Source organism: Euphorbia lathyris, chromosome 4 (genome assembly GCF_963576675.1).
Source record: "Euphorbia lathyris chromosome 4, ddEupLath1.1, whole genome shotgun sequence".
Classification (NCBI taxonomy): Eukaryota; Viridiplantae; Streptophyta; class Magnoliopsida; order Malpighiales; family Euphorbiaceae; genus Euphorbia; species Euphorbia lathyris.
The window spans coordinates 51,786,974-51,810,291 of record NC_088913.1 but is presented as its reverse complement, the minus strand read 5'-3'; the positions used below and the strand labels follow the sequence as shown (position 1 = coordinate 51,810,291).

Below are 23,318 nucleotides of genomic sequence, written 5' to 3'. Positions count from 1 at the left end.
ATAACAGCTCAAATAGCAAAAAGATACATACCATTGCCAGCTCACCAATAGGTTATAACTAACTCTTCCCTACTTACCCCCTACTCTTAACTGTCTATGATGAATTCTCATTCTGCCCTTTGTAAAACTCTCTTCTTCTTATGGGTATAAACTCTCAAAGGCTTGGGCTCAATAATAGGATCCAGCAAATCCCCGTTGTTGGCCCTTTCTCTATCACCATATTACGAGCGATACGTTTTTTGTTTTTTCACTTCAAACTGTAGATTAGGATTTTAAAACAGTAGATTAGGATTTAAAAAAAAACAACTATCTATAGCTATTTGAAAGGAAAACAGGAAAAAAAAAACATTAGACTAAACAGTTTTTAAAAAGGTTAATGTCCATCTTGTTTTCATTATTGAGTTTCCACTAGAAAAGGACTAGTTTTGTTATTTGTTGAATTGTAACTTTAGCCCACAATTTCTATATAGGCATCACACTCATTTGGTGCCCCTCTTCAGACTCAATTAGGACCTTAAACTATCAAAATCATCAAGCACATCTTGAACTAAACAAAAATCATAAATTGAGTCCACATCCTAAGTAAAAATCCTCAATTGAATCATCATCGAAGATCATTTAGTTGAACAGTTTCAGACCCTCTTCCCCAAACTCATTTTGAGTAACACATTAACCATAATAGTCCATGTCAAATAGTTACGGTTTCTGATTTTGGAATAGGACGAAGACTCAATTGATGATTTTTGTTTAGAGCAGAGACCTAATTGATAATTTTAATAGTTTAAGAACTTAATTGACTTTGAAAACTTTGAATTTTAGTTTAGGGATCAAATGAATGTTATGCCTTCTATATATATATTACAAATAACCCCCGTAAAGTATTTTTCTGCATTTGAAGAGCACTTTCTACATGAGAGGAAAATGCTGTACATGCGCAGGATGATTTCAGTTTCTTGCGTCTGCAAAACAAATGATCTCTTACCTTACCTGATAGGAAGAGACATAGTGCCAGAGATCTAAAATCTGTCTATCTTTTTTCTTCCTTGCATTGTAGCTATCTCAAATTCTTTAGTTTTCAACTTGCAGTTAAAGGAAAGGTTCTCTCTCAGTGATACAAGGTTATAGGCAATTCCAAGAAGATGGACACTGTCCAGGATAGTTTCGAGATTGCAGTGCAGACTTCTAATAAACGTCATGCTGCAGAAGATGATTACTGATTCATGCAATCAAGCTCATTAATTGAGGATATACTATTTGCTAGGTGCAAAAGTTGATAATGCCACTATCTGAATTTGATGAGCTGCAGTAAGTATGGAAAATTTGATTTGTGATTTGATCTATTTGATGAAAATAGGTACGGAACAGTTGACATGACTAGAGAAATACTTTGAGATTTTTGCTTTATGAATTCTAAAGGAGATGATGCACTACTTTTCTGCTTCCAGGTTCATCCTTTTTATCTACTCCATTTCTCATTTTCGAAAGCAATCCAAAATGAATTCTGAAACATTATATCATTCTATATATAAAAGTCTGTAACTGAAATTGGAAAAACTACCAAAAAATCAAGCACAAACCTAATAATAAAAAGTTTAGATAAAATGTGAACAGATAAGGTGCATTTCAAACCATCTTGTCTGCAACAAACAGTTCACAGCGAGCAAGTAAAATAAAAGAGCTACTTTTCTCATTAAATTTTTTGGAAAGTAGACATGATACAGATAAATCAGGATGCATAACAAAGGAAGAATTAAAATCTCTACTAAGGGTAAAAGCTAGGTACCTTGTTTGTTCTGTGTCTTGAAGTTTTACACGCTTTAAAAATAAGATATCCATGCCCTTCTCTTTCTCCGGATTCAGGCTTTCCCAGAGGACTGCCTTCGGGCAGGCATTACTGACCGTGGGATACTGGATGAAATACTTGATCAGATGCAGTTAAAGTCGCCTTTGAGGAGTTCAAAGTTGCCATGAAGAAAGAAAGCTCCAGCTCCCTAGTTGATTCACTCCTCTCCGAACTCGGCTAATAACAATGATTTCATTTTCCAATCATGTTAATTGCTTTGCCCATATCATGTTAGGGGCAATAGAAACCGTAACAGAATGAGTTATAGTCTTTCAATTTGCCATGAGCCATGAAAATAATGACATTTTAAGTCTAATATAAAACTCACACAATTACGCCAACTTTATATGCACTAAATTTGCATTGGGTTACAGGAAAGAATCTAATAAACATAACATATGTACAGATACAACTGCTCTCCTCCAAAGAATCAGAAACCTTAGTTTTCTTGGAAAGCCATTACTTGCAACTACTCAATTTTTCTTTTCTTTTTCACTTGAGATAGTTGGAAACATGAGAAGAATAGAGAGCATGAAACAGTAAGAATAAAAACTGCTTAGATTAGACAAATGCACAAGTAAATACCTAATCCTACAAAAATATACAATTATTATTATGCTATTTTTCTGTATACTGCAAACCCACGAATACTAATGCCTCCTTGCATTACAACTATGACTTATCTTAAAGAGGCCAATTGCAACTATGATTCGTCTTGAAGAGACCATTTAAGTGCAATATGTTACATTACGGGATTGTGCTTTTATACAGTATGAAATATATGATTTGCAATAGCATTGATTTGAGCGCTCAAGGCAATTTTGCAATCTTAGGAATGTTTTTAATATGGTTGAACTGATTTTGACACAATTAGTATACACACATGAAACCTCTAATGACAGGACAAATTGCTCCTTGTTGTAGGTTGAAGTTTACAAAATCTAACCAAGTAATATTTTCAAGGGAATGATTGTATATGATAGAGATGTTGATTATGACGCTGTTCAAGTGAGATGTTGGGGAGGGATTTGACTCTAGTGGCTATGTGCTCATTTTCACCCTATCATCATAACTCGTAATTGGTAGCAAAACAAAGTGTGATTAGGAAACACCTAACATTAACTGATATTTTGATGCGGAAAAAAACAACACTTTCATTTGACAAGACTAGGAAAATATCATCAACTCAGCTATTAATGCCTAAAGAACCAAAGAATAACATACAAGTTTGAACATAACAATATAAAGTAGCCACTATAAATCATCATCTCCAGCAATACCTCTTGTTACTTCACTATTCCTATCCTCAGAAGTACTCTCATTGGAATCATCAGCATGATGCACTTCTTGAACCAAAAAGGTCTTCTCACGGGGAACTGTTACGTCCATCCAGCTAAGGTCCTCACCCTCTGCTCCCGAGTCCTCGACCCAGTCTCCCATATTAGCATCCTTAGCCTCTAAGCATATAGGATCAAAGGTACCCTTTGTATACCTAGATGTAGTTGTTTCTGTTCGCCTAGTTTCATGATAATAAAGACCAATATTATAACAAGTTAGCATCTCTGGCACATCATATTTTAGGAGGGAACTTTGAGTCAGTTGACAATATTGAAGCTGTAAAAAGTAAAAGTAATTATAAGACGATAAGACGATAACATGTGTCATCAGGCAAGCTATAATTATCCAATAAAAATTAAATAACAGACAATATTTTTTTAAGTTGACATCAAAATTTGTTAGAAAAACACATTCATGAAAGTGTGTTATATTGAACATGATTCGCAGCAAACGGCATTTTTAAAAAATATGAGACACATGGCGAGCCTTGGCGCAACGGTAAACATTGTTGTCGTGTGATCGAGAGATTACGGGTTCAAGCCTTAGGAGCAGCCTCTTGCCAAAAAATTTGTCAGGGGAAGGCTTGCCCCAATACACCCTTGTGGTGGGACACCTCCCCGAACCCTCGCTTAGCAGGGACGCGTAGTGCATCGGGCTGCCTTTTTATGAGACACAGGTGTGGCAGGGACACTCCAATTGTTATTTATACATTTATATATATAAACCATAAATAACATTCAAATTTCATTATAGAGCGCAACACAAGTCCCACGGATTGAAGTTGAAAGAGAAAACAAATCGGAATTAAAAGAGAAAAGAAGCAACAGCCAGTCCCACCGATTAAAGAAAGAGAGGAAAGGAAATCCCTAGCTGCCACAACGCAAATCGCACAAAGTCAGAAAGTAAATTCAAGTTCCAGTGAGAAAGGAAATCCCAGATCGATGGGTTCCTTTACAAATCGAAATCGCAAGGAGAAACTCAGAAACTTCAAGTGGGTTCTTTAATCACTGGGGTTCTTTTCATCAGTGAACTCTTCAATAATCAGTGAGTTATTTTCTCTCTTCTATAATCGGTTCTTTTCTCTCTTTTCTTTAATCGGTGGATCGGGCTGTTGCTTCTTTTCTCTTTTATTTCCAATTTGTTTTCTCTTTTCTGAGTTGTTTTCTCTTTTAATTTCAATAATTTTTAATTTGTAAAATTATTTAAAAAAGACCTTGAAAGAAGTGTCCCCGAAGTGTCCCAAATTGATCCCGCGGTGTCCCCATATTTTAAAAAAAAACAGGGAGCCCTTCTTTTGCCGTGTCCGGTGCGTGTCCCGCCATGTCGGAGTGTCCGGCACTCGTATGGCAACCTCCTAGAAGTGTCTCAAAAGAAATAAAAATAAAATCCTTTCAGGCTGAGTCCCCATATCCCTATGTTTAGAGATCTGGCAGGCTAAATGTTTCAAGACACCTATACTCGGTACCTATTAGTAAGTTTGAGTAAACAAGGTCCTAACTCATAAAGCAATAAGGATATTACTAAGGGAAGTGAAAGTACCTATCTTGAAGGTACAAGTTATAGTGCACATGTATAACGTCATTCAACCTTTGGTGCTCCAACCTGTTTCTCTTCTTTGAATGGATACGTTCGAACATGCTCCAAGTCCTCTTAGATTGTGTGATGCTGCAGCTTTGATTTAATATCCTTATAGCCAACCGCTGCAGGTCAGGATAATCAGCAGCATAGAGTGACCACCATGTAGCTGTTGTAATGAGAGAAACCCGATAATTGGTTTATTATAGAAATATCTTAAATTGTTTTAAGTAAGACTTATTTGTACCATCTTTGGTAGATGCTAACCTGGCGTTAATGGTTCTCGACTACGTAATGCCACAGGTCGACCAAAATCTCCCACAGCTTCCTCGTAGAATTTTATCTGACTTGTGATTGTAACTTGAGCAGACAAATTAGGTTCTAAGGTTTTTATACAATCAAGTAAACCTTTTTGGACAACTTTATTGGAGGAGAAACTGGGGTTATAAAATAAAGATGGGTTAAGATAACGTGCAGCTGCATAAAGAGGACTATGGAACTCCTCTTGCCAAACATGATCAATAATCTTCAAGTACGCTAGGTAATCCGATTCCTTATTTTTAAATGCAATAATAATGCTTTTTTTGGCTTTCTCTACTGCATCATATATAAACCCAGAAGATGGTTTATCTTGACAATCCAAAAGGTATAAAACAGAAAGTAAGGGCTTTGCAACATTCAAAATTTGATCAGACAGAGACCAGAAACGTGGGTCCACCAATATTTCAGCCACCTCTATACCTGCCCTTTGCTTAGAAAAAGATGACTGCATCCAAGAAGCACTGGTAAACATCTGGTGCATATGGTCCTTCAAAGATACAATTGTTTCCAGTGTCAAAAATATGGAAGTAAACCTTGTCCTTGCAAGTTGGATAATATCTCGTCCACCAGTTCTTTTCCTCATCAGATTGAGGACCCATGCATTATTATATATGAACTGAGTAATTCTTTTGGCCTTTGTTAAGACCTCTCTAACTTCATCAATTTCTCCAATCTCTTCAAGCATTAAGTCAATGCATTCTGCTCCACATGTGCTGCAGAAAAACGTCTTATATTTTTCTGCTAAGAGTTTTCCAGCACTTTTGTAAGAACTATCTGTCACAAAATTGATAATATTCTTTGGTCCTACTTCTTGAATAACACTATCAAATATATTCAGGAGCGCGTCCGTAGATTTTGGAATTTCCGATGCATCCACAGATTTGAGAAACATGGTACCCTTAGGACAATAAACGAAAAAATTTACAACTGTTTGATCTTTTCCATTTGTCCACCTGTCAACTAAGATTGAACAACCTGTCACTTCCCAAGACTTCCTCAGTTCAGCACAATATTCCTCTATATCCTGCATGCTTCTGTTCAATAATTTACACTTCAAAGCATCATAAGAAGGCATCTTATAACCAGGGCCCGCAGCAGCAATATTATCAGCCATCTGTTGAAAATAGTAAGAATTTGCTGCACTGAATGGTATACCAGCTTCATAAAAGAATCCAGCTACAGCATTGTCAGCTAGATCAATGCTCTCTTGAGAAAGAAAATTATGACGCGTTTGTTGAGCAACAACAGGTGCAGCATCCATTGGAAAAGCTTGTTTCTTGCGTCTCTTTGTTCGATTTGAGGTGCCTTCCAAAACCTCCTTGCCTCTTCTCCTGCTAGCTGCCTTCTGCATGGACCCTACATCAACATCATCATCTGCTCTATCTTGCAAGTACGAAATACAAGAATTCTTGCCACAGTTTGCCTCTTTCTGCTTTTTTAACTTCTCCAAAACCTTGAAACCTAAGTGTTGTTGGATCTGAACCTTAACTTCTTCAGGTACATCTTCACATGGAACTACATTCCCCCTTTCACCAGCCAAATGCTGCTTCAGTCTGGAAATTCCACCACCAAGAAAAATTTTATGACAGTATTTGCACTTGATTTTTTGTCGACCACCATTGACCATTGTTCCATGGGCCCAACCAGGATCAGTAGCTCGGGGAGGTGCCAAACTCTGGTAAAAGGAAAATGTATAAAGAAGCTAAGGGTAGGATAAAGAAATGGCAGCTGCATAAACATGTACAATGAACGAATGGTTGGCATTGTTAGGGGGAATATACATTTCTTACTTGGTTATCTTTGTATTGCATAGCTGCAAAAGTTCCAAAAAAGCTGTCGAGTCTCCACCATCAAAGCTTAATTCTCTAGTAAAGAACAAAAATATCACGATGACAGGCAACTGAACAGATGGAATAAGCAAATAAAAGAAAAAAAAAGAAAGTGAAAATGACCAAAGTAGGAACTCTCAGTTGCATAGAACAGTTACTAAAATGCAGCAGAACAGCATTAGCAACTAATCATAATATCAGAGCACAAGGCAAAACCATATGTAAGTACTTAAGACACCAGTAACCAGATATCCACCCCTAAACCATGAGTCAATGAATTCGTTCTAAATCAATATTATATAAACTATTAACCCCGACTAAGAAATTCAGAAAAAATGCAATACCCAGAAGGCCTCTTTTCCGATCGATTCCATGGGAAGGAGTCCATGATGCAAGTCTCCACTGTAAAATTCCTATATTAAAAGGGAAAATAATATGCAAACTCAACTTGACTATAGCTCTAACTGACAAAATAGATGAAACCACTCACACTGAAGAGAAAATTCCAATGCGAAATATCGGAATATCGGATTGAAACGCCGATAGAGTCGGATCAAGCAAGTGACTCAATGGAAGTCGATGGTTTGGTACGGATTTGAATACAAATCACCAACACCTAACGTGGCACCGAAAATTCTATCGGCGAAAAATAGATCGCCGGTCGGAGAATCGGTGTATAGTCGAGAGTGTATTACATTGTATACAATAGGGTGAGATTTCGCTGTATCGTTTCGTTGCCTAATGACGTCACGTGCTTACGCTTCTGTTTCTTCTTTATCCCGTTAACGGATGCTACATAACACACACTAGACTTCCTCCCCAGTATGTACGACCACTAGGGGGGTTTTTTTTTTTTCAAACAAGCATGAACACTAGTTAATATCAAAATGTAGTTACAAAATTTTATGTAATTTTTATATGTAATATAATGTGATTTTATTGTTTAGCAATTGAAGGATTATTATCAACATTAGGATGTTAACAAACCGAACCGAGATTGAACCTTGGTAAGCTCGGTTTGGCCTGAAAGTGGTAAAGTCGAGCTTAGTTTGAGTTCAAAGCTAGTTGAGATTGAAGATTTAGGCTCGACTCGAATTCAAGAGAACTAAACACATGCCTAATTCAAGGCTCAGTGCGAGAACAGCTCGAGAATTATCTTTTTTAATATCAACATAGGGTGTTAACAACCCAACCGAGATTGAACATATGTAAGCTCGGCTTAGCGTGAAAGTGGTAAAGTCAAGCTGGGTTCAAGTTCAAAGCTCGTTGAGATCGAAGATTTAGGCTCGCCTCAGATTTAAGAGAACTAAACACACACCCGACTCAAGGTTCAGTGCGAGAACAGCTCAAGAATTATCTTTAGATTAAATTTGTACTTAAATGTATATGTTTTAACATTTTATTATCTAATTTAAATTTTCTAATAAAATGAAACAAGGGTAAATTACATATCCCATAAAAACATTTATGTCATATCACACTTTAGTGTAAAACCTTCATTTTTCCACACAAAAATACACTACTTTATGGGTGACCTCCCACTCAAGCATACAACTAAAAAAATGACTGGTCAACCCTGTTAACAACTTGGTCAACATAACTCATGTTCGAAACAACGTAACGCATGTTCTAAAAAACATAATGTATGTTCTAAAGTTTATAGTTTGTATTCCAAAAATTAAGTATAATGTTCTAAAAAAATCAGTAGATATCTGGATCGTTTTTTTATTTGTTCTATAATATAATTTATAACTCATGTTGGAAAAAACATAACACATGTTCTAAAAAAACATAACGTATGTTCTAAAAAACATAGCGTATATTTTCTTATATAACATAAATTTTTAATTAAATAAATAAGAAATTTGAGCATGTTCTTATATTTTTTTCTATTAATAATTCATTATTATGCATATTTAATCGATATTAATAAGTGCATGCGTCAAATATTAAACAATAGAAGCTACTAGCACAGTGGTATATTAAGCAGCGTGCGTGATATAATGTATAAAAGAAGCAATTATCTTAGTGGTAAGTATGGTGGAGTATAGATAAGAATGCCCAGGTTCGACTCCCCTATATATATATATATTGATTTTACAAGTTTTTTTTTTTTATCGTTGTTGAGATAATAAGCCAATGTAGATATATTTTGAAAGTATTTCAGAAAAAAAATTATTGTTGAAATACATTGAATGAGAAAATATAGTGACTTTTATTTAATGTTTTTTTTATTTTTTAACTAAATTCGGTTTGTTAAGTCAAAAACCGAACCGAACTGAATATTTTGGTTTGGTTATTTTCAATTTTGCATATTTATTCGGTTCAGTGTCAGTGTAAAACATTTTAGTAATTCGGTATTCGATTTGTTCGGTTTTGAACCGATGCATATCCCTATTTGTAATCTGTTTACCAAAATACCGACAATAATAGTCACTGAGAAAGACATGTAGGCTAGATTTCTATACATGGATAATAATAATAATAATAATAATAATAATAATAATAAAATACATGTCACCAAATCCCGCCTAATTAATTTTATTCATTCTCTGCCTTGCAATTTCTCACATCAACCGAACTTAGCATATATGCATTATTATTATTATTATTTAATCAACATATAATTTTTTTTAATTAAAATGCGATTACCAATCCACCAAAAGTGTCACATGGGTATCCATATATGATCACTTATCAAAATTTACCGAGAATGAAATTATTGGCCCTGTTTGGGAATTAGCTGTTAGCTGATTACATTAGCTGATTTGACTAGCTGTTTGTGTAGACCTGTTTGGTAAAAATTAGCTGATTGATAATAGCGGTTTGTGCAAAAAGACGAATAAGGGCATTTCTTTTTTTAATTTTAGGACCTGCAGACTAAAAGTAGGGTTAAAGAAGTTTATTAATTTTAATATTGCAAAACGCTAATTGAAAAAGCTCTTAAAATGAGCTTTTTCTAAATTAGCGCTTTCATCTCAAAACTCTCTCCCAAACCTCTCTTCACCAAACACTCCAATCAGCGGTTTCAGTGGTCAAACCGCTAAAGTTGGTTAAAACCGCTCTTTTTATCCCAAAACGCTCTTTACCAAACAGGGCCATTATGAACTATGGAATTCTTTTTGTTTTTTGAAAATGTCCACATTCTCTTGAAATATCAGTTAACCTAACAACGGCCAAAGATTAACATCGTCTGCAATCGGTATTCGTACAAAAGCCCCAGTGGATAATATTATTTGAAAATCTATTAACTCAACTCAGTTGACCTCTTGAGGCCATAATGTAAATTACATAATTCCTTGAAAATAATAGAAAACTCCAACTATTGAACAAAAACATAAACTGAAAATTAGATGTCAATAGAACCGAGAATTAAGACTGAAAGCATCATCAGTGTTCAAATATTTAAATATATGTGGTGCTCATTTCAATCAAATAGGAGTGAGTATCTAGAGCTTCTTTACATGTACAAATAGAGTTTCCACCACCACATTTGTTACAAGGAAATTATGTTACAAAGAAAAATATGCTCTATCTAAAAGTTAGAGATAAAGAATAATAAAACATACCTAATCTCATCTCAGCTAAATACAGTACATGTATAAACCTATGATGCCTAGATACTACATTTATATCCAAATTATGTCATGTCATATGATATCATACACGATGCTTTCTACTTCTACACATAGGAAAGGAGCTGCTTTCAACTCAGCTTGCAAAAAGGATGAAATGCTCTGCACAAAACCATTAAACATCAACAGATAAGTACATAAGACTGATACAATGAGTAAACAATGCATAACTCATCACAAAATCAACCTTCATGTTCCAATGTTAAATCTGCATTGCTTTAACAATTCATAATATGATCATTTTAATTTATACTACTATTAAAATTATATTTTAATTTTAATAGACGATAACAGTACCACACCCAAAGCTAAACTCCTGACTCTCACACTCCATTGTTTAGCTTAAAGAAGTAACATCAATTAGCAAGATAAAAGCAATTAAAAGGGTTAGTTCCAATTACTGTTACCAAAAATGTTCTAAACTCCATTTTGTAATATAAAATCTTCCAACTTCTGCTCTTGTAACATCAAAAAGTCCACTTCTGTGTTTGTAGTAACACTGAAAAATTCCTCCATCTCCAAGTCAACGTATTAACATACACGCATCACATATTGCTGCATTAACTCTAGGACTAATTCTAGTTTAATCATTCCTACTGTTCTCCGACCTATAAATTTCAAACTAAATTTGTAACAACCTATGAAGCACCGATACGGGTACGCATACGGCAAACCGCATTTAAAAAAATATGAGATACAAGTACAGTGGGAAGACGCCCAATTATCTCTCTCTCTCTATATATATATATATATATACACAACCATAAATAACATTCATAAGTAATTACAAACCACACATCACATTCATAAGTAGTAACAAACCACACATCACATTCATAAGCCATTATAATCATTTTCATGATCTTCATCTACAAAAATTTCATACTGATTAGCTTTTAGTTTTTTATTTATTTTTTTGCAAATGAAAAGGCGGGTGCGGACTGGTTTAGTTAATTATTTATATTATGGATTTATATTTTAATCCTTATTTTTGTGAAGTTATTTTTATTATTTAAAAAAAATCCTATTTTTTTACCTAATAACTCTGAAACATATCCCTGAAGTATCCCCACTTATCCCCCACCACAATTAAAATAAAAAAAGGGATACTTGTTTTGTTGTATCCCGTACGTATCCCAACGTATCCGTATTCCCTGTTTATTGGATACGCGTATGTCAACCTCTTAGAAGTATGGGTGCTTCATAGGTAACAACAAATCCAACTTTAAATTGTTCTTCACAATTGCTTCATGATTTGGAGCTGTAATTGTTCTCCAATTTTTTTTTTAATTGCAGCTTGGTATGTTCACACATATAGTCACCAACTAGTTGATAATATCACTAATTACCACACTCCCCCTCAAGCTGGTAAATAGGAACCCTTCCATTTTCAGCTTGGATACAATATTCTCAAATAGAGGGCGAGCCTTGGCGCAACGGTAAAACGTTGTTGCCGTGTGACCTGAGGTCACGGGTTCGAGTCTTAGGAGCGGCCTCTTGCCAATTAAATTGGCAAGGGAAGGCTTGCCCCCAATACACCCTTGTGGTGGGACCCCTCCCCGGACCCTCGCTCAGCGGGGACGCGTAATGCGACCGGGCCGCCCTTATACAATATTCTCAAATATTGAGCTACTTAGCCCCTTAGTGAGAATGTCAGCAAGTTGTCCATGTGTTGGCACATACGAAGTGCATATCAAACCACTGTCTAATTTCTCGTTGATGAAATGTATATCCACCTCGACGTATTTTGTCGTGGATTGTAGGCTATGCTTATTGCTGACTTGTTTTGGCAGTAGAGCTCCATAGGACCATCCCAATTGATCTTTAAATCTTCAAGGATAATTTTCAGCCAAAACAATTCACATATACCTTGTGCCATTGCTCGAATTCTGCTTTAGCACTTGAACATGCTACTACCCCTTGTTTCTTGCTCCTCCATGTCACAAGGTTCCCTCCAAGGAAGGTACAATAGCCTGATGTAGACCTTCTGTCAACCATTGATCCTGCATAATCAACATCAGTGTAAGCTTCAACTGTCCTATTTCATTTCTTTTGAACAAGATCCCTTTTCCAGGTGTTCCCTTTAGGTATTGCAGATTCCGTGTGCTGCTTGCAAGTGGACTTCTCTAGGATATTGCATAAATAATATCAAGTCTGGTAGTATGAATAATGTAAAAGGGTCATGTGCTTCTTTTATTACTAAGTGGGAAAGATGCGCGCTTGTGTTTAGCAAGTTCACACGTCTCACAATGAAGACTCTCAACATCTAGTTTTGAAAATAATGAAGGAAAGAAAGATTTAGTAATTCTAAATGATGGATGACCTAATCGATAATTTCTTCATTTGTTAACAAAGACCCACACATGAACGAGTATGGAGATTTATTCTTGAACATGTTCGACTTGTTTGATTCCTCAAGGTAATAAATACCATTCCATTCTCTAGCACTTCCAATCATCTTCCCTGAATCTTCTTCTCCTGAAATACACCGTGACTCGTGCGATTTATAACATTACAAAGTCAATCTTGTGTGGGAATCTGTATAGATACTAGATTAGTGGATAGCCTAGGGACATGAAGGACATTTCGCAAGGTAATATAAAGGTTTATTATGACATTTCCTATGCCGATAATGGTTGCTAAAGATCCATATGTTGTGGCTATTTTTTTATTGCTTGGGCATAGAGAGTATGTGGTGAAATGTTTGGGTGAATAAGTCATGTGGTCCTGAATCTATAATCTAAGATTGTTGAAATGGGTTTTCTGAGGAATTTAATCCAAATGAAAAAGAATGCTTACCTGAATCCGCTCAAATACAGCCTGTCCGCTTCTCCAAGTTAAAGAATGCTCACTCTTTCCACTTCATCTTGATTAAGACCCTTTAAATATTGCTTGTCTTGTCATTGTGGTGTGTCAGTACACGTTCGTTGCCCTTTTGTTGGTATCCTCTTCGCCCCCACTCATGACTTTGAGCCTTCCCTTTGCAGTTTCTTGCACTTCTCCCTTGTGTGGCGTGCCTTGTTCTAGTACATCCACCACAGGTCATCCCAATTTTGAAACTTGGGTGGACTACTTCTTTCGTTGTCATTAATAGTCGTTTTCTTAGTGCTAGCCGAACTATGTCTTGCACCTTCGGCAACCATAGCGAAGCCATCAACAGGTTGTGGATTAAGCATCATGATCCTCCTACTTTCTTCAATCCGAATAATGGCTACTACTTCATTGAAGCATGGAAATCTTAGTTTTCCTAAGTATTGAATTTTTACTTGATCAAAATCAGGTTTAATCCCACAAGAAAGTCATAGACTCTATCCTGTTCAATGAATTCTTTTAGTACAGTTGCATCATCAAGACACTTGGCCTGAATTACTCAATAATGATCAAGTTCTTGCCATAGAGACTTTAGTTGGTTGGCATATGCTGCCATGGTTTTGACCTTCACTTCATACACTTGCGCTGCATCTCTAGCCTTTGAATACGTTTGCTGAATTGCATCCCAAATATCTTTGGTTGTAGCAATAAACATCATGGTATCACTTATTTCAAGCATCATTCCATTCCAAAGCCATGCCATAATCAAGGAGTCCTCTTCATCCCACACATCAAAACCTGGATCTCCTTGCTTTGGTCTTGTTCCCAGCAAGTGACCGATCTTCCCCTTGCCTTTCAATATAGTACGAACAAGTTGCGACCATTTGAGATAATCCAATTTGTAGGCAGATTGAATGATTTGTAATTCCACCGAAGATTGATTCCTAGTTCCTTCGTTTGGTGAAGTCACAATAGCAGATTCAATCTTCTTTGCTTCTTTCATCTTTCTTTAAGTGCAGCTGATAAACCGAACAAAACTAGTCAATAGAACCAGCCTCGCAGATAGAGGTTGATAACCAGAATTTCCAGCAATGAAGGTTGGTCAAGTATACCATAAATACTTTGTTTATGAGCAGAAATAGAGTAAAAGATAGAAATAAAAATGATGGAAGAGATTGGCAACGAAAGCTCAACCCCTGTGATTTCCCAAAAAAAAAAATGAGCCTATAGCTTTGATACCATAACAGAGTTTATGATTGTAACTTGTGTATTGATTCAAAAGAATACACATAAACATTTCTCCTATAATTGCTCCTACTGCTCCATGATTTGCTGTTGTAATTGCTCCTCTATCTTCTTCTATTGCAGCTTGGTATGCTCGCACATATAGTCAACTACTAGTTGATTCATAATTTACAGCTAATTATATTACTAATTCCCAAGACTTGGAAATTATCATCCACTTTATTACTATTTATCATGGACTTAATAAAGAGTCTTAACATTGGTTTAATGACCGTTCTATTCCACAACACTTGAATATCAGCCCACCACTAAAACTGTAACTCCGCTGGGAAACTGAAAACTATTTTGTCCAATGAGTTCATTCTAGGACTGTGCACTAAAACTTCTTTACTAGACATACCACTTGGACTTTATTCCCCTGATGTGCTCCACATTAACACCCCCTCGACTTGCATCCTCGCCATAAATGATTGCCACTATTGTTACTGTTGTTCTTGGTGTCAGATCTAGGCTTCACCATTCTCATTCTAGGAGGATTCTGATTATGATTGAGAACCGGCTGACTAGGATATGGATATTGCAGGGTACTCATACTCATGTTTGTTTGTTTTCTTTTTTCAATTATTAATCAAGAGAGAGTCTAGGGAAATTTTCATGTTAGTGGTGTGGTTTTGAAGATGAGGAAGAACACAGCAATCAGAAAGCTGGAATAAAAAGGAATTGCAATTCAGTCCTTTAACAATGGCAAGCTCCGTGAATGATCTAATAATTTATTATGTAGGATATATAATTTGATACATAATTTGTAGTTAAATACGTGCATCTCAATTCCATTGAGGCCAATAACAAAAACTTATCTTGGCCAGATTCAGTTTCTGTTTTGATAGAATATACAGCAGTAACTGGAATTTTTAGATTGAATGATTTTTTTGAAGGACTATCGGTAGTAAAAAACAAATCATAATTTGCATGCTGGAAAGTAGTCTCATCAAGCACCGATGCTGCCTCAAAGCTTTGGATCTAGTTGAACAACCCCACCACAAACCTCCCCTCCCCATCTTCCCTATTTAGCACCACTAGATACACTGGTTCTGTTTGTAGGTGAATTATGAAGCTCTTATTAAATGGAATTGACGATTGAACAAACTTGGAAGAACCTCGCATTGTAGGTGGGCCTGAACAGTAAATGGATTTTAGTTGAATCATGCCAATTAATTTGATTTTTCCATCTATATAAAGATCAAGCCTATGGCAGGGAGTGAGGTGTAGCTTTATTGCTAGAGACAAGATTATCGAGATATTAGAACTGTTGGCAATAGTTTTAGCAAGAGTAATGTGGAGACACTTGTTTAATTTGGAGAAGTCTGTATTTGAGGAATGAGCAAGAGGAGAGAGAGAAAAAATACAGCAGTAACTGGCTTGTCATGAAATTAATCTATTACGATATGACATATTCGCATGCTCAAATTACAAGAACTATTTGACAAAGGTACTTCACTGTTACAAGAATAAAAGTGGAAAACGTATTATTACATAATGAGGTTTTGAAGGATTGCTACTGATTAGTGTTAATCAAAGACAGCCTGTGAAATCTATACTAGATATCAAGTCATGAGAATATTCATTTTTTATGTTTCTCCATTTGGGTTAGCTTACTGGAAAAAATTTGAACTTCAAATATCAATTATTTTCTATATGACTAGACACCAAGAATAGTTGATCCAGCTTGGATCCTCGAATGGCACTGACCTTGTTTAACATAAATTGATGTAACTCAAAGTAGCTAAAGTGCTCTTATTTCATCATTTTTTTGAAGAAATTAGACAATACTCAAAAGACTGAATTCAATCATGGACATCTTATTAATGTTCATCAGGGAATAGTATGCTTACAGTGATCATAATTGCTCACGGATGTATGCCATGGATCTCAACATGGAAGCCAGTGTATCTCTAGAAACCTGGAATTTCACCTCTGTTTCTCCCGTTATTGTTTTAATATCTTGGAGCTGGAAGGTATAAATAAGCAAATAAATAGGAGGTCAAATAATATCAGGTCAAGGAGCTAAATATTTCAACAAGAAACATGAATCCTGAAGTGCCTATGAGCATTGAAGTCAAGGTAATGAATCCCACAGACATGAACCACTAATAAAGAGAGATACTTTTGTTGCTTTCCAATTGGATGGCAATAGCAATTAGAACGCCTACCCTCCTCTGTGGAGAGAGTATTAAGCTATTTAAAATATTTCAGGGACTGCGATTTTTCTCTTGATGCAAAAAAATAGAAAAAAAGAGTAAAAGGTGCATACTTTCTCAAATGAATTACACCACTAAATCACAGACAAGATTTTGACTATAGTAGTCGGATAATGTGATATGGCTCCTAAATGAACCAAGGTTTAAACCTAATGAGCTAAAATTAGCTTTCAAAAACCACAGGTTTATCTCATCTTAGTAGTTATAACTTATACATACATACACAGTTAAAAATTAAATATTTAAGCATCGCTCACCAAATAAAATTTAAATTAACCCTAGATAATTGGCAAAAGATAAAATTTGGGCCCTATACTTTAGTTTTGGCATATTTGACTCTTACCGTGTTCCTCTTAAAATCCGACCATCAATAAATAGACAGTTTCATTACCAATGCATTACATGGTTCTTAAAAGGTGTGCTCAAACCGTGTGCTTCAAATGTGGGCAAAACCCATATTTTGGCCTATGTACTTGCATAAATTTCTTCAATAAGTCCTTGTAATTTGATTGGGGCTTAATTAGCCCAGATACTCTGATTTGCAGTATAGTCTAGTCCCTATTCTAGTACCTGGCGAATGGTTTTATAAAAAAATTCAGATGAGAGAGAAATTAGATCTGCAAAATGTGTAATTTGTACTGGTAAAAAGGATCTAATACCATATAAAAACATATAAAAATTGGCAGGACCAAAAATCTTCTAAATCACTTTTATCCTCAATTTTAACTAAAATTGTAAAATTTTAACATTTACAGACTAATTCCTCCATCTGAAATTTTTTACAAACTCGTTGGTCAGGGGTTAGATTATCTAATACATGAGCATGCAAGATCTAACTAAGCTCAACTTAAAGTACATGTGCTTAGTACAGAAATATAGGCAAGCATTCGGGCTAACACACGGGATTTGCCATCATTTGCGGTCTGGGTAACAATGTGTATATTAGGGAACCGTCAATCAAGGGCTAGATTTTGCAAACAAAAAAATATGCATGCATGCATACATACATACATACATATACATACACATATATGAAGAGGCAAATATGACAAAGTTGAAACAAAAGGGCTGGAAAGTCAAGTAAATGGGTTAAATGTGTCAAAATTAAAGTACAATGATCAATTTGGCAAATTTAACCAAGTACGGGGGCAAATATTGCTTTTTCTTGTGTATAATTGCAGTTGTCTCCCACCACTAAATAAAAAAATTATATTTTCTTCCAGCACTTGCAAATTCATTGTCCATTGCATATCAATTGCCTATAGAGCTTTAGCCTATATATCTAACCATCAGTTAGCTCACAGTGAAGCAGTAGCAAAGAAGTATTTGTCTTAAGATACTTTTCATGGAGTAAAGGAAAAGAATCCTATCCAAGATGATCACAATGTACTATACAAGCTACATTGCTTATAAACAAACCTAATAATGTGTAATCTCATTTTTTTATGCTTTTCATGTAATAGGATATAGCAGCTTTTTGGGTTCTTTACTGCTTAGACTTATAAAGTATATGGTCTCATGTAATGCATTATACAGAATATGTAACGCGTGCTAAATACCTGAGACTTATGAGCTTTGCTAAGTAATTCTCACCAAGAGTTTATTAAACTAGTCCTGACTGAACCTAAGATATTTTGCCTACTAGTACTAGATAATCAGTCATACAAAGGAATAATGTATTACAAGGCCAAATACTATATGCCATATTCAGTTAAAAAAAGACCAGATCAAAACTTTCAGAATAAGTTATAAATAGAGGATTTAAATATGAGAAATAATCCTGAGCTGCCACAAAATAACTAACAAACCATTAAATTTATTTGATGTACATTTGATTGTTAAATTTCAAAATCAATAGAAAAGCAGAAGAGGTTAAAAATCCAGTCACTTTATGAGAGGTCACATGTCAAGTATACCATAACAAATGCACAACCTCAGTGAAACCTATTTTAAGTGATTACCATTTTTTGACAAAAAAAAAAGTTATTAAGAATCATTAATTTATAAAACCAGGATTTCACTGAAACAACACATAGAAAATATGATATTTACTAGATTAAATTTCCATAAAATCAGTTGAAAATATTTGAGAAATAACCACAATATGGGAATGAGAAAGGAAAAACATTGTTTCAAGTGTTTGTGCCTGCGTACCTTTAGATTAATCACAGCAACTCTATTTGCTGGCGTCGAAAGCTGCTGACTGATATAAGCCATCGATTTCAACATAGGCTCCAGTGTTATTCTTGTTAGCCTAAACTGCACATCCGTCTCCCCTGAGGGATTCTTGCCATAATCTTGCAACTACAACAGTGATACAAGACATTAATATACAAGCTCCTGTAGAACATGTAGCAAATTAGCAATAGCCATAAATATCTTTCCTTTTTTTTTGTGTGTCAATCAGAATTTGTGGATAATCAACTAAATTTGGAAAAAGGTAAAGAGATAAGTAAGCTAAATAACCTCAAAATTGGCGGTGAGAATCCTAAAAATGTCACATGCTAAACAGGTTTTGTGGAGATAACTTTAATCGCTTTCAAATAATGTCAACTTGTATGTTGTAACAATTAGCAACTTGGGCTGTAGAACAATGTAATACAGTTAACTTTTTACCAAAGTAAACATATCATAGAAACGAAAGACAAGGATACCTTCAAGTTGATAACAGCTACTTTTCCGGCTGGTGTTGTAGTCTTATTTTCTATCACCCAGGTCATCGATTTAAAATAAGTAAGAACCACCTGCATCAATTAAACATAAAAATAACCAAAATCTTTGAGATTGTATTTACACAATTTTCACCCAACACATAATAATTGGCAAAGAAAATCATTAAAGAATTAGTTTACTTCCATACTGTGTTATCAGCGGGACCACCATCACGGTGGGTAGGCACAGGAACCATGCTGGGCTGGTTCAAATCAGCAACAGGTACACCCACATCATTAAGATTGAACTGATGAGGTACTGAATCTTGCCAATGCCATAAAGATGGAACCATCTCAGGAACTGAAAAGAGGGTTTTCTTGTTACTGTCTTCCGGACTATTCCCACCACCCTGGAAAGGAGGTGCTTTAGCAACATTTTTCTTCAAAGCAACTATCGTTTTCATACCCTCTCTTAAAATACTGATTGCTGCAGTATATGTCTCAACAGCAATTGCTCCTTCTTCTGCATATCTAATAGCTTCCATGGACAGATTGTTAAAGCGCGAGCTTAGAGTTTCAATGCCTGCCAGATCTGCATTCTGTTCCTCTAATCCAACCCAAGACTTGGCACTCCTTGTCCACCGTTTCAATATGTAATGGGGAGGAAGCATCAGAACATTCGTTACTGTGAAGACAGTTAGTATATGTCGACAGAGAATTCCACAATATTCAAACATCTGACAACTACAACTTGCTTTCTTCTCAGAAACATTCAAATCTACTATATATGCCTTGTCATCATGTTCATATTTTGCAACCCTATACTTACTTGCTACTTCGTCACCTTCAATGTTATTTGCTGTATACACAAAAGTTTCAACTAGTTCCTCTTGAAACTTTGCAAATACTTTCTTGGTATACAGGTTTGCAGCCTGTTGTTCCATTGGAGATGGCGTCTTGAGCACTGGACTGGTGCAAATTGTATCATAATCTGCTTCTATTTCCTTTTCTATAGACTGCTCAAGTGCTCTTTCATATATCTGAAAGAACAGAGGTATTGTGGTCTGTTGATTCACATAGCCATCAAAAAAAGACCTGACACCTTGGTTGGAAGAAAGCGCAGCAAAGAAAGTTCCACGAAAATAAACTGGTGCCCATTGTTCACGTGCATTATATACTGCCTGAAGCCACTCATTCTTCTGAAGATCATATTTATCCAGAAGAGCGCCCCATGATGATTCAAACTCCTCAATTGTCTCAGAAAAGTTAATGCATCCATACAGCTCACCATAAAAGGATGGATGAGCAAGGTATATATGAGACAACCTTTCTTGGCCTTCTCTCAAGATGTGCCACTTACAGATGCAGTGACGAGTTTTTGGAAGTACCTGAGCTACTGCCATTTGTATGGCTCTATCTTGGTCAGTGGTGAAAGAAACAGGAGGCCGGTCATTCATAGCAGATAGCCATGTCCTAAATAACCAAGTAAAGGACGATTCTGATTCATCTAGAAGCAATGCACAGCCAAATAATACCATCTGACCATGATGATTGACACCTGTGAAAGGAGCAAAAGGAACCTGATATTGATTAGGTCTATACATTGTGTCAAAAATAACTGAATCACCAAATTGATCATAAGCCATCCTTGATCTTGCATCAGCCCAAAAGACATTAGTCATGCGATTATCACCGTCAAGTTGTATTGCATAATAGAAGCCAGGGTTCTCAGCCTGCATTTTCTGAAAATAGTTAAGAATATTTTGGGCATCTCTTCCAAGGGTTCTCTTTCTGCTAGGAGGTCTTACATAGTTCACTGATGCATTAGCAACATTTCTAACTGGATTATTAGATTCTACAGGAGGGGAGTTCCTGACATGATTTGATTCATAAGAAACATGATTTCCATCAATCGAAACATAAATATCACTAGCATTTTCCAGTGTTTCAGCTGCATTCTTCGTAGCACCAGCAAAATGCCTCCGCGGTCGAAGGTAATGTACCTTACTGGGAATCATCATAGTATGATTATGGTCCTCTACAAATTTTGTAACAACCCAGCTGTCCGAATCTTTTCTATCTATCCTAAGCATTGCATTGCAGCTCTCAAAGTTCCTCCTTTTAAGAACCTCTCTAGAACATGAAAAATCCCAACTTACAATTGGTCCATCAGGCCTTGCTCGGGTAAACTGACCAACATGAGTGCTAAATCCTATCTGCCTGGCATATGAATCATAGAATGCCTTTGCAACATCTTCTGATTCGAACTCCATGCCCACAATTGGCACAGAACTTGCATCATCATCCTGATTTCTGACATTTACTTCTGCAGAATTTTCAGCTGCATTATGTTTGTCAGGCTTATTGGAATCAGCGTTTACTGTCATTTGATCATTGCCTCTTTTCCCTTCTACATGTACCACCTCAACATCCATAACTCTAGAATAGGAGTGAATTTTGTTCACTGCTGAAAGCCTATAACCTAATCTTCATACTTATCCCAAATTGACCATAGAAAGAAAAAACCTGCAGAAGAAATCTATTCATTACAGCTAAAACTTGTAAAATATAATTCAAAAAGATCAGAACAATCATTGCATTTAAGCATATCTAACTGAACAAGTAATCATATAAAAAAACGTGTAAGATTACACAACACAACTAAATAACTAAATCTTATACCATATTTTAAGAAGAAATGCTGAGAACTGAGAAGAAAATCTGACTTCAAAGAAGCATTGCACCAAGTAGCCATTCAGACTTCCTTTATCATATTATTTGCTGTTTTCTTCTCTTCTAACTGCCAATGCTGAAAACTCCGAATGTTAATTCCAATCGAATATTTAGTTGGATACTAATATCCCTAAGAATGGCTAGGCTGCAAATTACTAAATTTCAATTTTCAACACCACTAACTACAGTAAGGTACTGATTCCAAATACCACGGCACAAACAAACAGAAGCAATTTGAAAGTAACAGACTATACTATTATTAGTTAGAACAATTGTTTCCTTTCTTGGCTTACCTAAGAAAGAACAGTAGAGGCAAATGTTGCAGTCGCGGCAATGAAACATATACCACCGTGTCAGGGGAAAAAAAAGATCCCGTTTTATACCAAATTTCATGAAAGCATAGAAACAGCCCCAACTTCACTAATTCGTAAACTATTATCTGGTAATACGGAAAAAAGAGAATTGCGGAAACCAAAACCGTATGTAGCTGAAAGCCCTAATCGTTTCGCAAGAGAGAAGATGATACTGACCGTAATATAAGATTTGTTGCAGCCAATTGAGCTAACAAACCAAAAACCCACCTTTTCTCATTTCTGTTTTTTCTCGCTCTCTCCATATAATTGCATTTCTTTTCTTTTTCTATTTTCACAAAAACAAAAATTCGGTTTCGTTTCAGTTTGGAAACGCAGAATTGTGTGTTGTTTGACCAGTTATGAGTTGTACTTGTGAGCACAGGGAGTTGGACCCCAAACCCTCACAATGAAACCTTCTTTTTCTTCGTTTTCATCCTTCCTTATTTTCATTTTCATTTTCAAGCCCACAACTTTTCTACTTCTTACTATTTTATTCATCTTACAATTTCAAATACTTTTTTATTTTTTTTAAATTGCAACAAATCAAATGGCAAGAAGGGATGACAAAGTTCGGATCCTCATAATAAATCAAAGGACTAGCATTAAATCGAGCTGACTTAGCAAGACTATGGACAATTTAGGATTTTTTTTTTTAGGAGGTTAATGGAAGTAAATGGAAGTAATGGAAAGTTAAGTATTAAATTAATATTGTTTGAAAGTTATTTT

The 23,318-nt window shown here is 35.6% G+C and overlaps 2 protein-coding genes across 14 annotated transcripts; both read right to left on the bottom strand.

Annotated features, from left to right (window-relative positions):
- Window positions 1-312: 312 nt before the first annotated feature.
- LOC136225775 (uncharacterized) lies at window positions 313-7,633 on the bottom strand. 7 transcript variants are annotated; one of them, XR_010687307.1, is made up of 8 exons: window positions 7,397-7,633; window positions 6,859-6,942; window positions 5,024-6,752; window positions 4,721-4,925; window positions 3,124-3,359; window positions 1,784-2,058; window positions 1,387-1,501; window positions 313-1,300 (listed from the first exon to the last, which is right to left on the bottom strand). XR_010687307.1 is itself a non-coding variant. In XM_066013883.1 (6 exons), exons 3-6 carry the CDS (start codon window positions 6,886-6,888, stop codon window positions 3,098-3,100), a joined length of 2,226 nt encoding a protein of 741 aa, XP_065869955.1. In that variant the 5' UTR covers window positions 6,889-6,942; window positions 7,251-7,308; window positions 7,397-7,633; the 3' UTR covers window positions 2,942-3,097. The 7 variants fall into 7 exon arrangements, 5 of the variants coding, with proteins under 5 accessions (XP_065869954.1, XP_065869955.1, XP_065869957.1 ...); XR_010687308.1 differs by having other exon boundaries at window positions 316-1,300; window positions 1,784-2,020; XM_066013883.1 differs by lacking the exons at window positions 313-1,300; window positions 1,387-1,501; window positions 1,784-2,058 and adding an exon at window positions 7,251-7,308 and having other exon boundaries at window positions 2,942-3,359.
- Window positions 7,634-10,296: 2,663 nt separating this feature from the next.
- On the bottom strand, window positions 10,297-22,960 carry LOC136225893 (protein FAR1-RELATED SEQUENCE 3-like). 7 transcript variants are annotated; one of them, XR_010687365.1, is made up of 8 exons: window positions 22,533-22,960; window positions 22,189-22,315; window positions 19,716-22,032; window positions 19,510-19,599; window positions 19,010-19,159; window positions 16,490-16,605; window positions 13,341-15,772; window positions 10,667-12,544 (listed from the first exon to the last, which is right to left on the bottom strand). XR_010687365.1 is itself a non-coding variant. In XM_066014030.1 (7 exons), exons 3-6 carry the CDS (start codon window positions 21,939-21,941, stop codon window positions 16,495-16,497), a joined length of 2,577 nt encoding a protein of 858 aa, XP_065870102.1. In that variant the 5' UTR covers window positions 21,942-22,032; window positions 22,189-22,315; window positions 22,533-22,959; the 3' UTR covers window positions 10,297-10,643; window positions 16,490-16,494. The 7 variants fall into 7 exon arrangements, 5 of the variants coding, with proteins under 5 accessions (XP_065870102.1, XP_065870103.1, XP_065870104.1 ...); XM_066014030.1 differs by lacking the exons at window positions 10,667-12,544; window positions 13,341-15,772 and adding an exon at window positions 10,297-10,643 and having other exon boundaries at window positions 22,533-22,959; XM_066014031.1 differs by lacking the exons at window positions 10,667-12,544; window positions 13,341-15,772 and adding an exon at window positions 10,297-10,643 and having other exon boundaries at window positions 22,189-22,306; window positions 22,533-22,959.
- Window positions 22,961-23,318: the final 358 nt, after the last annotated feature.